Source organism: Geotrypetes seraphini, chromosome 12 (assembly GCF_902459505.1).
Source record: "Geotrypetes seraphini chromosome 12, aGeoSer1.1, whole genome shotgun sequence".
Taxonomy (NCBI): Eukaryota; Metazoa; Chordata; class Amphibia; order Gymnophiona; family Dermophiidae; genus Geotrypetes; species Geotrypetes seraphini.
The window spans coordinates 111,685,002-111,702,192 of record NC_047095.1 but is presented as its reverse complement, the minus strand read 5'-3'; the positions used below and the strand labels follow the sequence as shown (position 1 = coordinate 111,702,192).

General features: G+C 40.7%; 1 protein-coding gene across 2 annotated transcripts; it reads right to left on the bottom strand.

Annotated features, from left to right (window-relative positions):
• Positions 1 to 1,959: 1,959 nt before the first annotated feature.
• On the bottom strand, positions 1,960 to 10,877 carry PCP2 (Purkinje cell protein 2). Of its 2 annotated transcripts, none has more exons than XM_033916026.1 (4): positions 10,703 to 10,877; positions 7,785 to 7,914; positions 2,915 to 3,106; positions 1,960 to 2,428 (listed from the first exon to the last, which is right to left on the bottom strand). In XM_033916026.1, exons 1-3 carry the CDS (start codon positions 10,712 to 10,714, stop codon positions 2,925 to 2,927), a joined length of 324 nt encoding a protein of 107 aa, XP_033771917.1. In that variant the 5' UTR covers positions 10,715 to 10,877; the 3' UTR covers positions 1,960 to 2,428; positions 2,915 to 2,924. The 2 variants fall into 2 exon arrangements, with proteins under 2 accessions (XP_033771917.1, XP_033771916.1); XM_033916025.1 differs by having other exon boundaries at positions 10,717 to 10,877.
• Between the last annotated feature and the right edge of the window lie 6,314 nt (positions 10,878 to 17,191).

Sequence of the window (17,191 nt, the reverse complement as noted above, 5' to 3'; positions counted from 1 at the left end):
CAAAATTTTACCTCAGACAACATAGCTGCTCTAGATTTAGCATGCCGAACAGTTTTCTCCTTCATGGAAGTTAGTCTCATAGACCTTAATTTCCTCCTCAACCGATACACCTCTCACTGAGTTTGAAAATTCAATGGAACAGATCTATACAAGCTCTGCTGTATCACTGATAACATTTTATAACAAACCCTTTGCAACACTGGGAGTTAAAATATGAGGGCATTTGGTACATCCCTGGTACCTCCCATCTCCCCTTGCAACACTATTTTTTGACAACAAATATAGGAGGCATAATTCAACAAAGAAAATACATAGAAACATGATGGCAAATAAAGGCCAAATGGCCCATCCACTAACCATTATCTCTTCCTCTTAAGAGATCCCACATGACTATCCCAGGCTTTCTTGAAATCAGACACAGTTTATGTTTCCACCACCTCTACTGGGAGATTGTACCACACATCTACCACCCTTTCTGTAAAAAAGTATTTCCTTAGATTACGCCTGAGCCTATCACCTCTCATTTCAAATGAAAGAGACTTGACTCATGCGTATTTACAAAAATAGTGTAGAATACCACTTATAAGGAACAATACACATCAGTACTGTTAAGCCCGTACACTTTAGGGCTTACTATAAGGCCTCAGAGATGGAGCCTACACACAGCAATGCAATCACAAGCTGAGATGGTCCGCGTAGTTGTGATACTCCTGCTCCAATCATTGGCCACTAAATACTTTTTTTATGCTATTTTTATATAATCTTTAACTTAGAGCTAATGTAAACCCTTCACCAATCAGTACTGAAAATATAGTACTTTTTCAAAAATTCTTCATCAAGTACTGTGTATATTATCCAAATTTGAAAAACTAGACCACAACTTTCTTGAAAGGTATCAGGGGAGGGGGGGGGTTCAGGGGACCTCCGGTGGCAGGGAGTGGGCATCCCTTCTGCCTTTTTGGGGATAGGGGATTTTTGGTGGTGGCACCTGGCACGGAGATGGGCTTTCGGTGGCAGAAGAGAGTGGGCATCCCTCCTATTTTTTTCTTGCTGGGGGGGGGGATTGCAGTGCTATGTTTGTTGGGGAGGGCCATCATTGGCAGGGGGACTTTTCTTTTTTTTTAATGGGGCAGATATTGTGCGCGTGTAATATGAACAGCCGAGTGGCAGAAGGCTGCTTTCTGGGCTTCTCTTTCCTCTCAGCTCTGCGCATGTGCGCGAATCGCTCTCACAGCGATCAATTGGACAGGAGAGTTGGTGATTACAACGAATCATTTGCATGCAAACTCTTTAGTGTATCAATAGCTCTTTTTGAAATGGCCAAAAATCAGATCGGAGCAGACCCACACGATGTTACCGATCCTCTTTAGTGCTTTTAGCCTCTTGAGGATGTCATCCAGTGGTAAAAACAGAGGTTCAGAATATAAATGTGAAAGATGTTGAAGTAAATATAAAACAGATACACCAATAAAAAGTTATATTAAAAGAATATATATATATATACATACAATATATATATAAATTCCAACTTGGATGTGTTTTAGTGAGGGCATGCAAAAAAAAAACTCGGATATGCTGGTTTGCTAATCATGCCGCCATCTTTGGATCTTTTGAGACGTGAATGGCGTCCGTATGAGAGGTATGTAGCCAGTTTTCATGATGTATATAGTTATAATACATACCGGGTTTTTAGAAATATTGATTTGAGTGTTTTATATTTCTAGTGCGATCGGGCTTGAAACACCCTGAGGCAGCTTGACAGTGAAACGCTGGCCATCGTTGGTGTTCCGATCTTTAAAGGAGAAAGTTAAGTTATCATTATCTTCTTCCATATCACTCGATTCTGAAAGTAATTTTTCAATACATTGCTATGACCATCAAGACCATCTAAGTAGGAGGTTTTATGCCAGTGAAGTGATCGCCCGAACACCGTTATTCCACCATTGTGGAGGTGGGCGGGCCCCTGTCTGAGGCTTTTTCCTCCGTTTAAGATTGGTTTTTGCTGGTGTCTTTATTTATTATACCTTCATTTTTCCTTTTGGTGAAAGTGTTTTTTGTGATTATTAGTGAGGGCATGCACACATGACGAGAATAATAAAAAATTCATATTCATACCATTTGTTACCTTTAAGAGCACAAGTTGTAAAAAGTACATTTTATTAAACAAGAAAGGCCAGAGCACATACCAGATTATCAATTATGTACCACTTCAAAGAGGATATTTAAAATTTTGTTCTCTATATCAATGATGCATCTAAACTGTAAAATATGTAGAATTAGGAGTAAACAAACCAAATAACATGTATGGAAAATATAAATAAAAGAGGAAGAGTTAAAAATACTTCTGTGTAATTAATACCTTCCTTATATCTAGCCAAAGGAATCAGGCCTTGATGCAACTGCATTACTCGACCCACAGTGAGACAATCTAAAAAAAAAAAAAAAAAAAAAATGCAAGTATTAGTGAATCATTTACAAAATAATAAACCATTGCCTTTGAAACAACAGTGTTTATTACAGCATATTGAAGTCATATAGCATTGCTACTTGTACAATATAACAAAATATGATGATCAATACTGTTAACCTACTTGAAAAGACTTACTGTATTTTTGCCCAATAACACGCACTTTTTTCTCCCCAAAAAGTGGGTGGAAATGAAGGTGCATCTTATGGAGCAAATATAACACCCCATCCTGGTACCTTTTTTAAAAAAAATTCCGGCGGTCCAGCGCTGTATCGGAAGGAGCTTTCCGTGCTCCTGCCCCTCCCTCACTGGACAGCTGCTTCAGAGTCCTCATCCCTTGCGGCAGAGTGGCGCACAAAGCAGGCGCGAGCTTTTTGCGCTCCCGCCTGGTCCTGCGTCGCTCCCTGAACGGCTGCTGTCAGGTCTCAAGAGAACTGCAGTACTTGCCTCTGTTAGTTTATTTATCTTCTGGACTGTCATCCCATGGTGCCAAGGCACTGCCTTGGCGATTGCATGAAGTGGTGCCTGTGCGGCTAGCTGCCTCGCCACCTCCTGTATCCGTCCCTTTTTCCTCCTCTGCCTTGCCTTTCTCTTCATTTGCTGTAGGGGAGGGGACTGGAGGCTGGATCTCTGGGTCAGCTGTCGAGACAAAAGAGCATTAACTGTATAAAGGCAGCTCATTTGAGACAACTCAAGGAAAAATTACAGCCTGTATGTGCAATAATCTAGAAATTTAGGGATATTTATCAGTAGACCTGCTGAGGTTTCTTTGGATACTAGGAAAACTTTGCTACCTGTTGTAAAATGATGTAAAACCTCAAATTAATGGTTTGGTAGCTACAGTTAAGAAGCATGAAGATTTGGATTAGATAGTAACATAGTACATGATGGCAGATAAAGAACCAAATGGTCCATCCAGTCTGCCCAACCTGATTCAATTTAAATTGTTTTCAATTTTTTCTTCTTCGCTATTTCTGGGCAAGAATCCAAAGCTCTACCCGGTACTGTGCTTGGGTTCCTACTGCCGATATCGCCATTAAAACTTACTCCATTAAAACTTACACCCTCCCAGCCATTGAAGCCCTCCCCAGCCCATCCTCCACCAAATGGCCTTATACAGACACAGACCGTGCACGTCTGCCCAGTACTGGCCTTAGTTCAATTTTTTATATTATTTTCTGATTCTAGATCCTCTGTGTTCTGGGCCGTAGACTTGTAAAGTCTGGTATTGTCCTAGGTTCTACCATCCAAGTTCACTCCAGCCTATCCAACCATCCTGTTTTGCAGGATATCTACCTTAATGTCTGGCCAGTAACATCCTCCCTCATGTTCCATATTAGTGGAGTTCCCATTGACGCCCACCCCAGCCCATCCTACACCGAAACACCATATATGGGACACAGACTGTGCAGATCTGTCCAATACCAGCCTTAGTTCTTTAATTTTCATCCTTCATTTTCTAATTAGAGATCCTCTATTTTCATCCCACGATTTTTGGAATTCCATCACCGTTTTGCTCTCCACCACTTCCCTCAGGAGAGCATTCCAGGCATCTCCGCGAAGAAGAATTTGCTAACATTTGCTCCTAAGTCTTCCTCCCCGTAACCTCAAATTATTCATGGAAGGAATTAATAGAAAACATGGTTTGGTTTTTTTTTATTTGTAAAATTTATATTCCACACACTACAATTCTTGGTAGATTACAAGGTCATCTATCTAAAAAAAAATACATAATTCAAAATTAAATCGATCATTGGACACAATACTGTGGCCCATAATGTTTTACTAAATTGGTATGTAGGCTTGTAACTGAAGAATAATTATAGAAGAATACGTGCTATAACAACCTAAGGAGAGGGTTTCACTATAACCCTCCCCACGTTCTCTTCTATATCACAACTGCTCGATACCCAGAATCTTCAGACCCTCAGAGGTGCCACCAGATGCTCAATAGTCTCTCATAGCAACTGGCTTTATGCCCCCTATCGTCATCGGGTCACATATACTAATTAGTTTTTAAAGATTTTTTGTGCAATGCTATAATATACTTATGTGTTAATTCAATAAATAATTAATAAAGTTTGTTAAAGTTTGTTACACTTATCTTGGGTGGTTCAGCCAAGAGGGACAGAGTACTGCCAACATGTTTCACCCTATCCGGGTTTCCTCAGGGCACAATCCCTCAAAACTGTGTTACTCTATACAACGTGGCCACCCGAGTAATTGTGGGGAGGGTTATAGTGAAACCCTCTCCTTAGGTTGCCATAATGTTTTACAACACCACACCACAATTGACATGTATTCTCAGAAGTAGTTGTATAATACTATTCTTTCAGATATCAACAAACGAAATGGTGTAGCAACCGAATTAGTCCACTCAAAGATAATATGTAGAAATAAAAAGAATCTGAGTGGTACTTTTTATATTGGTGTAACTAGAGGATGATCTGAAAAAGGAGGATTATATTCGAAAGCTAATCTAACCCTGCTCTAGTTAGTCCAATAAAAAAGGTAGCACTTGGATTCCTTTTGTTTTGGTTTTTATTTCTTTTCATTTCTACAGATATCAACAAGATATTACCAAAAGCTTGATGAAATACAGTTGTTTTTAAAGTTTTTAAAAAATGATTCTAAACTTCACAGAGATTGTACAAAAGGCAGCAATTCGTTCCAATGTTTTTGTCCTGCATCATAAAACAATTAATGTTCTATACTGTTCCAATGAAAAGTCGGGACATCTAATAAGTTTTCCTTCCCCCCCTTATCAAGCCACGCTACTTGGCAGCGCAGCTTGGTAAAAGAGGGGGAGGGGTTGCTGAAGCATACCATAGAGTTTAAGAGGGTCAACAGGAAATTACCGCCATCAATACACAACTCTTCCAGTAAACCCACATTTACGCATAAATGTGCTTCGTTAAACTTATAGACCAAACAGCACAATAGTTCAAGTTAAATCTTCTGTGAGAGTATAACCCAAACTTCAGATTGGAAGGGTATATATTCTCTTACCCCTCCTAACTCTCTTCACAGTGAATAATACATTTATAGATCCTCAGAAGTAACATAGTAGATGATGGCAGATAAAAACCCGAATGGTCCATCCAGTCTGCCCAACCTGATTCAATTTAAATTTAAAATTTTTTCTTCTTCTTAGCTATTTCTGGGCAAGAATCCAAAGCTTTATCCTGTACTATGCTTGGGTTCCAACTGCCGAAATCTCTGTTAAGACTTACTCCAGCCCATCTACACCCTCCCAGCCATTGAAGCCCCCCCAGCCCATCCTCCACCAAACGGCCATATACAGACAGACCGTGCAAGTCTGCCCAGTACTGGCCTTAGTTCAATATTTTATATTATTTTCTGATTCTAAATCCTCTGTGTTCATCCCACGCTTCTTTGAACTCAGTCACAGTTTTATTCTCCACCACCTCTCTCGGGTGGTGGAGAGTAAAACTAGCAGGCATACAAATTCATTGTGTCAGGCTTTATGTACTACTTCCTCACCGGATCTTCCATACTTTGCTATTAAATTTATAAATACTTTTTTCCACCTTGGTGTATAAATAGTTTAAATACTTAGCTTAAAACTTGTGGTCATGCTTTCAGGGATTTATACCGCCAACATGTTTCACCCAAAGGGGTTATATCAGGGCATCATATCCCTTTCTAAAGCTTAACAAAACTGTAACCGACCACTGAATAGTTAATTCAAACTTATAGGCATAATAGCACTCTACAGCCTTTGTTTCAAATCATTAACATCTCATTAGTTGGAACTAATTAAAATAAGATTTAAGTCTGCTAGACCATTATGGAAATCTTATAACACGTAGACAAACATGATTTAATGAGATAAGAGTCAGTATGGGTTCAGCCGAGGGTGGTCTTGCCTCACCAATTTGCTTGACTTCTTTGAAGATGTGAATAAACATGTGGATAAAAGTGAGATGGTTGATGTAGTGTATCTAGATTTTCAGAAAACTTTTGATAAGAGTTCCTCATGAGAGGCTCCTGAGAAAAATGAAAGAGTCATAGGATAGGTGGCAAAGTTCAGTTGTGGATTAGGAACTGGTTATTGGATAGAAAACAGGGTAGGGTTAAATGGTAATTATTCTCAATGGAGGAGAGTAAACAGTGGAGTGCCGCAGGGGTCTGAACCGAGACCGGTGCAATTTAACTTATTTATAAATGATCTGGAAATTGGAATGATGAGTGAGATGATTAAATTTGCAGATGACACTAACTATTCAAAGTTGTTAAAACGTATGCAGACTGTAATAAATTTCAGACCTTAGGACAGTGGTTCCCAACCCTGTCCTGGAGGACCACCAGACAGTTAGGTTTTCAGGATAGCCCTAATGAATATGCATGGAACAGATTTGCATGCCTGCCACCTCCTTGATATGCAAATCTCTCTTATGCATATTTATTAGGACTATCCTGAAAACCTGACTGGCTGGTGGTCCTCCAGGACAGGGTTGGGAACCACTGCCTTAGGAAATTAGAAGATTGGGCCGTCCAAGTGGCAGATGAAATTTAATGTGGACAAATGATGCATGTTGGGAAGAATAATCCGAATCATAGTTACCGGATGCTAGGGTCCACCTAGGGGGTTAGCGCCCAAGAAAAGGATCTGGGTGTCATTGTAGACAATATGATGAAACCTTGCACCCGGTGTGTGGCGGTGGCCAAAAAAGCAAACAGGATGCTAGGAATGATTAAAAAAGGGATGGTTAACAAGACTAAGAATGTTATAATGCCCCCGCATCGCTCCATGGTGTGACCTCATCTGGAGTATTGCGTTCAATTCTGGTCTCCTTATCTAAAGAAAGATAGAGCAGCGCTAGAAAAGGTTCAAAGAAGAGCGACCAAGATGATAAAGGAGATGGAACTCTTCTCATATGAGGAAACACTAAAAAGGTTAGGGCTCTTTAATAAGACAAGCTATTTTTTCTGCGGCCCTCCAAGTACCTACAAATCCAAAATGTGTCAACTGCCTATTCCTGAAAGCGGCATTACAAAAGTAACACATAAAGTAAAACAAACACGACTTATACACATATCTTAAAGTACAAATGAATAGTTGTATCTTAAAACCAAGATTTAATAGATCATCACAGAATCATTCATCTTAAAGCCAGTTTTAAGTTTTAAACAACGAATCGTTCATTAAATCATTCCATATAAGGAATTCTAGTTTTGAATGTAATTTGATGTTTGAATTGCATATCTATGAATATCATGGGATAAAGCCAGGACCGAAGTAGCTGGGTTCTTATAACATGGAACCAGGTTGCATAGAAATAATTGTACTTACACTTGTCTTTATATTTAGCATCACAGATGCCTTCATGGTGGATGATGTTTATGCTACAGCGCTGCTCATCCATCTGAGCATCCTGGATGTGGCTCAACAGGTTAAAGAATCCCTCTTGCTCGGGTGAAACCTGTGTGAGAAACCTATAATGAGAGAAGTCAAGGATAGCACTATTGAAGAGTATCCCTGAACATCACTGTGACCCTGACCACAAAGTTATAATAGTACTAGGGATACTTCTGAACCATAATTACACTGTGCAACAGAGATGTTTGGGGCATGAATTGTAGTGGGTGTTTTATGGTGATTTGGGGCTCGCTGAATTCAAAACTGACCTTCATTTTTCAGTATAACCCTTTGATTTTTGGCAAAAGAGCATTATATTGCAAAAATTAACATTTTCGCTACATATATTTTTTTTCTTTCCTGATTTCAATAATTTTATTGGTATTTAAAGAAGAAATCATACATATGCAAATATAATACAATATAACAGGGTTGCTAACACTTTTTTGGCTTGCGAGTTATTTTTAAAATAACCAAATCAAAATGATCTACCAATAATAAAATTTTTAAAAACACAAAGCACACTGTATGAAGAAAATGTTAATTATAATTTATATTCAGGGTTTTTTTTCAAAGAGGTCAAGGCAGATGACTAAAATATGCAATGTCACCTCAGTAACAACTATACAAAAATAGACAAACTATGACCATAACCCTCCCCTTTTACAAAACCGCAATAGCAGTTTTTAACACAGGGAGCTGCGCTGAATGCCCTGAGCTGTTCCCGATGCTCATAGGCTCCCAGCACTAAAAAACTCTATTGTGGTTTAATAAAAGGGGGCCTTGGTGCAAAATATAGACAGCAGAAATAAATTCTCAAAACGGACACATTTTGATCACTAAATTGAAAATAAAATCATTTTTCCTACCTTTGTTGTCTGATGATTTCATGAGTCTCTGGTTGCACTTCCTTCTGATTGCATCCAATATTTATTCCATTCTTCCTGCCTCCTGCATGCTTACCTCTCCTCCAGACCTCATTCCATTCCCTAACCAACATCTCTCTCTGTCCCTCTATGAGTCCAACTTTTTTTCTTCCTCTCTCCCTGCCTGCCCCCTGCCACCCTACGCACTCCATCCCCTCCCCCAACTTTTTCTTCCTCTCTCCCTGCCCCCCCTTCTTTCTTTCTTTCTTTCTCCCTGCCCTGTCTTTCTTTCTGTCTTTCTCTCTCCGTGCCCCCCCTTTCTTTCTCTCTCCCTGAACCTAAGCCATCGCTACCGATTTCTCCCTGCTTCCCAGACACTGCAAAAGCCAGGCCCATGCAGAAGCGCTGGGCCCACAAGCCACCCCCTCCCCCCCCACACCCGACATAAATTCTGACATCGGAGAAGAAGTTCCGGGCCAGCCAGGCAGCGATTGGAACTTCCTCTGCAATGTCAGAATTGACGTTGGGGGAGGCTTGTGGGCCCGGCACTTGTGCAGTGGCTGCATGCACCTGGCTTTTGAGGAAGCAGGGAGAACGCAAAGGCAACACGAGTCTACCGCGATCGACTCACGTTGCCCTTGTGATCGACCTTTTGGGCACCCCTGCAATATAATATAGATCATATGTATGCACAAAAGAAAATCAAACAACAAAATAACAGTAAACTAACATTTAAAGTTATTAATGATCATTGATGCTTTCATAGATTTATCAAAAAGGGCAGTATGGATGTACACCTTAAACAAATTGCTAATGCTTGGAGTAAATGTTATAACAATCTCTGAAATATTAAAACAGTTTGCCTCAAATTAGATTTTTAAGCTAAAGTATTAATTTTAATGATGATGTAATAATGTACTATATAATTAAATTATTGTGGGTGAAGAGGCGGAGCAGGAATATGCTGTAGGCCTATTGCATCATAAATTTTCAAGTTTCATCAGCACAGTTGAGATTAAATCAATTTTGTATTAGGGTTTTGCTTCTTAATTAAATCAGCACATTATGACTTCTCATGCTATAAATATTTGCGCTTTGCTCAAAAACTATACGTGATAGGAGAAACCTGAGGCTAATTACATACACAGGATGTCAAATTCTATAAAGTAAGCCTCATTTTCTTCTTGCCCCAGAAAAAAAAAATTAAAATTTGTTGCGCTGTTCCCAATTAATTGACTCATCATGGATTTACCATAACAGTTTAACAGTCATTTCTGAGATGTCACAGATTCTGAGGTGGATTATCTAAAGTAATAAAACTCAATTTCAAAAATTTTAAAATGAGATTTTAATTGGCAACAAAACAATTTATCATTTGATTCAGATCTAACAGTATGTGGAAGTTAATTTCATATTTTAATCACTTGATAGGAAAAAGAATCAATGGCGATGTATGGAGACAATTATACTTTACATTTTTCAGAGATTGGCAAGCTGAAATTTCTCTGAGCCCAAAACTAGCAAAGGATTACATTTACAAGTTTCTGCTAAACAAAGTAAAATTTTGACTTTCTGCAAAATTAGAGACTAATCTTGACTAGAGACAGGCCATCTAATTATGGCGAACTATGCTTTTTTGAATTCCACTCAGTGCCTATTCAGGAAAAACTAAAGACTTAGCTCCTCCTCCAGTAGACTCAGCTCTTCCCGAGAGAGAGAGAAGCACTGAAAGGGCTAAAAGAGGACCAACATAATAAGTGAAGCGCAGGGTCATGTGTCCTCTTTTTTGTCTTCACATAAATGGTAACTACCTAGTTATGCGATTTCTCAAGGTCACAAGGAGCTGTAGTGGAAACTGAACCCAGCTGTCTCGATTCTCAGCCCACTATGCTAACTACATGTGGGCACTCCTCCACTCCAGCAGATGAAAGTAGAAGTCCACCTATGATATGGCACATAGTTGGTAGCTGAAACCCATCTCCTTACCTGCCTGAGCATACCTGGGCTCCTGGCACTGGCATACTTCTCACTCACTTCAGTCTCTCCCAGAAAGGCTGTAGGTGTTGAGTGATAGCTCCTGCTATGGTGGCGGAGGGCACTCAGAGATTGCAGGAATGATCTTTTCCTCTTTGAATCAGAATCTGAGCTGGTTGTCTGTACCTACCACATATACAGAATAGAGCAGTCAATTATTCCTTTGTTTTTGCCTTGCATTCTGCCATCAGGGAATCCTCACATATCTCAGTTCTTACTACTTCCCCATACTATCTCTGCTAATCATTTCTATAGTGCCTCGAGTTCTATCCAGATGTCTTGCGAGACGTCCTTGTCTAACCCTAACCCAAAGCTCGCCCATAACACATCTCTACCACGCCCATCTCATGCTCTGAATGGACAGAGGCTGGAACACCTCACTAGACATACAGAACGACGGTTTTGATTATTGTCATTTCGACGTCCAAGTGCTGATTTAGGATGCTTTTTGGACATCTATGTTTTTTGATTATGGGCCCCATATTTTCCTGGTCAGCAAGCCTGTATTATTTTATGGCCGTGTTTTATTTTGTTGTATTGATCATTTTTTGTGCATTCATCAGAAAGCACCATGTGTCTATGCCTTGAAATCCTTCTGTGTACATAAGGCACCATCAGCAAATAGGTTACCTTGGCAATGCCTGGTGACATCACAATGCAATGCTGTCTCACTAAAGTATTAATTAGGTCTAGCATGCAAAAATATAACAAAAGTAGTCAATTAACATTTTAAAAGCAAAATCTCCAGAGTTTTGGGAATTTTTAAAGTGAAATAACGTTTTCCAGGATGTGCGTTAAATTTCAAACGCATCAGTACAGTAAGTTATGTATTCAAGGATGTGGGAGTCAACTAATAGTATTCCTTCACTTCTGTTCAGCTGAAATAATCTAAGAAGAACCACCAATCTCCTCAGTAAGCGTGGTCCAAAGGAGAGTAGATATGGCCAAGGGAGGTGGATAAGGTAGTGTTATTCTCACCAAATTTGAAGAAAGTGTAAGATTCAGCCAAGTTGGCCAAGGAGATGGATGAACAGGAATCACACCGCGGGGAAACTATTCAATGAATGCTTCTGTTCATTCATCTCCTTGGCCATCTCTGCTAAAATAGTCCAACAGTGAGAATAGCACTACCTCTTAGCCTAGCCACGTGCAGATGAAAAAAGTAGAACCTGGTTTATAGAAATATAGTTCCCCCTTTTACAAAGCCGCAAAGCTGAGTGATGCGCGGCAATTCTCCGACATCCATTCAATTCCTATGGGCATCGCATTTACTGCGCCAGCTCACACTGCCAGAGGGAAATAGTTACATGCAGTCCCCTCATCCAACCCCAGCACTGGTTCAGAGGGAAGTGTGGCCCCTCACAAATAATGGAAGTAAAACCCAGATGTCTCAATCCGTCCTCCATTTTCTGGAGCCATATGGTAACCCTAGGGATACTGGGACAATACAGACTCCAAGGATAGATTACTCTTAACAACATGTTGAGATATTGGGGTAATATGAGCTTAAAGGATAAGGGGCCCCTTCACATGTTTATTAAAATTGCTTCATATCCCACTAAAGATTTCATAGAGAAAAAGTCTGTTCCAAAGAGTTTGTTGGGATAGTGGGAACTGGGAGCATGCCTGTAACCCAACATAAGGTTAAATGGTAAAACTAGAGAGCATAATTTGAGATTACAGGGAGGAAGACTTAGGAGCAACGTTAGGAAATTCTTCTTCACAGAGAGGATGGTAGACGCCTAGAATGCACTCCCCAAGGGAAGTGGTGGAGAGGAAAATGGTGATGGAATTCAAAAAAGCGTAGAATAAAAATAAAGGATCTTGAATAGAAAAAGATGTAAATTAAAGAACTAAGGCCAGTATTGGACAGACCTGCATGGTCTGTGTCCCTTATATGGTGATTCGGTGTAGGATGGGCTGGTATCAATGAGAACTCCACTAATATGGAACATGAGAATGTTACTGGCCAGACTTTATGGTAGATATCCTGCAAACAACGGGATGGTTGGATAGGCTGGAGTGAGCTTTTGATGGCAACTTCAACATTTGGAACCATTAGGACAATTCCAGACTTTACAGTCTACAGCCCAGAAATATCAAAGAAGAGACAAGTTACTCCAATCATGGATTTTTAAAATAGGTATAACTTATGGGCAGACTGGATGGACCGTTTAGGTCTTTTATCTGCCCTCATTTACTATGTTACTATGGTTTGGTTGGATTTAAGATGAGACTGCAAGATGACAACCAGGAAGTAATTGCATCTGCGCATGATTTAAAGGGAACCTAAATTTAACTGATGAAGTAAGTAACACTGAGAAGATTAAGAGAATATCAATAGTATAAATAAATGCTTTGATGTTATGATCCTGGATTAAAGAAGCAAGAGGGCTAAGAAACATATTAAATATAAAAGAGGAGATAGTAGAGAGCCTTGTGGGACACCACAAGCCAATGGAACTGAAAAAAAAACAAAAAAAAGAGGCGGCAGGGGAAACAGATACCTTGAAATATCTCTTAGAGAGATAAAGCACTGAACCACTGAAAAACCTTACCTGAAATACCTATCGATTGTACTTGAGACAATAGGAAACAATGGCCTACTAAATCAAAGGTCGATGAAAGGTCACGCGAAACCAAAAGCACTAGAGAATCTGCATCTAAAATGGAGTGAAATTCACTATTGAGAGCCGTCACAGTTGTTTCCAAGCTATGGTGTGTGTGAAACCCCATCTGATGAGGGTGTAATTACTAGTGTATTATCTACAAAATCAGAGGTTCTGGTTAAAAGTAACCTGCTCTGTGATCATTGAAAGTATGCAGAGATTAGATATTGTACGATATGTCCAGAACGACGAGGAGGTAGCAAAGGATTGAACAATCGCTGTTTTCCGTGAAGATGGAACCTCACCATTAGACAGACTAACTCCTCTTTTACTAAGGTGCGCAAACATTTTTAGCACGCGCTGCATTGCCACGTGCGCTAACCCTGCGCTACGCGCAAAGAAGAAACGCCAGCTCAATGCTGGCATTAGCGTCTAGTGTGCGCTAAAACCGCTAATGCAACTTGGTGAAAGGAGCCCTAAGGGTAATAAGAAGTACCGGTAAAATGATAGGGAGGAAACCATGACTTGGAAGTTTTATCCAACTTGATGGAAGCGGATCGAGCAAAGTAAGTTAGTTAAGTAGTTATGTTGAAATCTGTTTTTATTAAACAACAAACCATAACACAGGCAAACAACAGACAAAAATATATAGCAGTTTCACCCCAACCAAGGAAAACAGGGCTCCCCACCACCCAAGAGGACCGGACTCTTATGTCCTCTCAGGTTACAAAGAACCCCAAACCCCCAGCCCCCCCCCCAAAAGCAGACCCCCCCAAAAACCCCTCCCCCTCCCCCCCAGCCCCCCTCCCCCCTCCCCCCCCAGCCCCCCTCCCCCAGATCAGACAGGCGGACTGGAATACAACCGCAATCTATTCAAGACACGACTATGCACCCGGGGAGACAAACTGTCCAAATAGGGAGTCCAAATATGAACAAAGTCTCTGCTCCTTCGCCGAGAGGAAGAAGCCAGGTTGGCCTCCCAGCTGAGAAGGTCATGTAATTTATTCCTCCAGTACCAGAAGGAGGGAGGAACATCCACCAACCAGAAATTTAGTATACATTTTTTTCCCCAAAATATAACATTTGCTCAAAAACAATTTCTCAGCAGAGGTATACACAGAAAACAAAGAAAAATGAGCGAACAACATGTGATATGCAGAGACAGGAACAGAAACCCGTAAGAGACCCTGAAGAAAGGAAGCCAAGGCCTCCCAAAAACTCTGAATACTCTCACAACTCCAAAGACCATGAAAGTTAAGAGTTCACCTCCGCATGACAGGTGAGACAGTAGGGGGTATCGGCACAGCCCATATGGTAGGCCCGGCTCTGGGAGGCGTACGCTCTCAACAAGGTCCTGAAGTGGCACTCTTGAAGCTCTGGGAGGCGTATGCTCTCAACAAGGTCCTGAAGTGGCACTCTCGAAGCTCTGCACTAAGCCATTAGGGCATTGGGTCAGCATTGGCCCTGAAGAAAGTCTGCAAGAGGAAAGAAGGAACGCATAAATTACCTGCTGGGCCATTTCCTCTGTGTCCCTGCTGGGTGCAAAGTCTTTCCAAGAAGGATATAGAAAGGTGATGCAAGGTTGGAGAAAAGTCAAAGGCCCCCATTGTTGAGAGGTGTCATCTGATTGGCTGAATATTGTCTTTGTTATTAAGTCACACTTTTGGCTTTAGCTGAACAAATACTAGTACAGAAAACACCCACACATAGGCTTATAAGAAAACACCTCACAAGTGTCAGTAGTGCTCAGAACTAATTCAATGGTGTTTAAAGATCACAACGGGGTAAATCCCCGGAAAATGTGCCTTTAATGTCGTTGCACTTTGATCACTGTAATGGTTGCAATGAATCCAAATGCTTAAAGGTACAGATCAGTGGTTCCCAACCCTGTCCTGGAGGACCACCAGCCAGTCGGGTTTTCGGGAAAGCCCTAATGAATATGCATGGGGCAGATTTGCATGCCTGTCACCTCCATTATATGCCAATCTCTCTCATGCATATTCATTAGGGCTTTCCCAAAAACCCGACTGGCTGGTGGTCCTCCAGGACAGGGTTGGGAACCACTGGAATAGATAATTCAAAAACATGTGTACTCGTCTGGGGTGTCCAACTATTCCAGGTTACTTTAAAGCAGGGGTCTCAAAGTCCCCTCCTTGAGGGCCGCAATCCAGTCGGGTTTTCAGGATTTCCCCAATGAATATGCATGAGATCTATGCGCATGCACTGCTTTCAATGCATATTCATTGGGGAAATCCTGAAAACCCGACTGGATTGCGGCCCTCAAGGAGGGACTTTGAGATCCCTGCTTTAAAGTATCTTATGTGTGGGTTCTCCGAGGAAGCCTGGTCTGGCGAAATGCGTCAGAACCTGGAATAGTTGGACACCCCAGACGAGTACACATTTTTTAAAATGATCTATTCCAGTGGTTCCTAACCCTGTCCTGGAGGACCACCAGCCAGTCGGGTTTTCGGGAAAGCCCTAATGAATATGCATGAGAGAGATTGGCATATAATGGAGGTGACAGGCATGCAAATCTGCCCCAGGCATATTCATTAGGGCTTTCCCGAAAACCCGACTGGCTGGTGGTCCTCCAGGACAGGGTTGGGAACCACTGATCTGTACCTTTAAGCATTTGGATTCATTGCAACCATTACAGTGATCAAAGTGCAACGACATTAAAGGCACATTTTCCGGGGATTTACCCCGTTGTGATCTTTAAACACCATTGAATTAGTTCTGAGCACTACTGACACTTGTGAGGTGTTTTCTGTACTAGTATTTGCTCCATGTGTCACCCACGTGGTATTACATATCTTATTCCCAAGTTTTTGTTTTGGATTTAGCTGAATAAAAACAAGATTGATATGATAGCATCTGACTTTGCTCTGGGACTACGATTTGCTATTCTTTACTTTGGTTTATTTATCTATTTTTTTTATTCAAAATAAGTATTGATTGCTTATCTGTACTTCTTAGGCTCTCTCGTCATTTTTTTCATATTTGTAGTTCTCTGGTGGAATTTGTAATAGAGCGACATTCAGTCCTTCTGCTGCATTTCTGTCCTCCATATTTCCTACTTAGTGCCCCTCTCTTATTACCTAATAGAGCATATCTTCACACAAGGCCAACCCTGAGTCCTTTAACGACAAAGGACTATGTCTTCTTTACACCTGTGCGTCGGGTCTGGCAATGGATCTGTAAGTTTCACTCAGTTGACTGGCATTGCATTCCATTTCCATTACACTGTGATAGCTTTTTGGGACATGGGAGAGTAGAGGTATTACATGTTTTCCAAGTGTTTTTGAATGAAGGTATCATTAAGCCCTGCCAGACATTACAAGAGGAATTCCATCTTGCTCCAAGTTATTTCTTCACTTATTTACAGTTGCGCCATTGTTTTAATACATTGGATATGACCTACTTGACTTTGGAAACCCCATGAGCTTTCATCATCAGCATTCACGCCGGGCTCTCAAATACAGGTCCCCCCTGCACTTTCACTACATGCATTTCAAGGAACATTCATCATTCCCATGGGGATTGATAGATGCCAGATAAATGTAGTTTCTGGTTGCTTGGGAGTTACTATTAAAAATAGGCCTAACTAATACTATACCCCATACTATGCCATACCATAAGCTGTTCCAGACAATACCAGACATGTGGTAGGAAGAGAGTGGGCACACTCAGGTGGGGCGTGCCAACTTTACACTTAAATTTCCACCAGAAATGTATTTTATTTTAATTTTTTATTTAAAGTATTACAGTATTTCTTTGATTTTTTTTTTTCTGTTTGCTTGAGAGTTTATTTGCTTGAGTTCCAGTTAACAGA

Coding starts and splice junctions, on each gene's coding strand:
- PCP2 (XM_033916025.1), bottom strand. CDS start 10,737: ATGCCAGTGCCAGGAGCCCAG. Junction 7,915..10,716: donor TGCCAGTGCCAGGAGCCCAG/GTATGCTCAGGC, acceptor TTTCTCACACAG/GTTTCACCCGAGCAAGAGGG. Junction 3,107..7,784: donor TGCTAAATATAAAGACAAGT/GTAAGTACAATT, acceptor TTGTCTCGACAG/CTGACCCAGAGATCCAGCCT.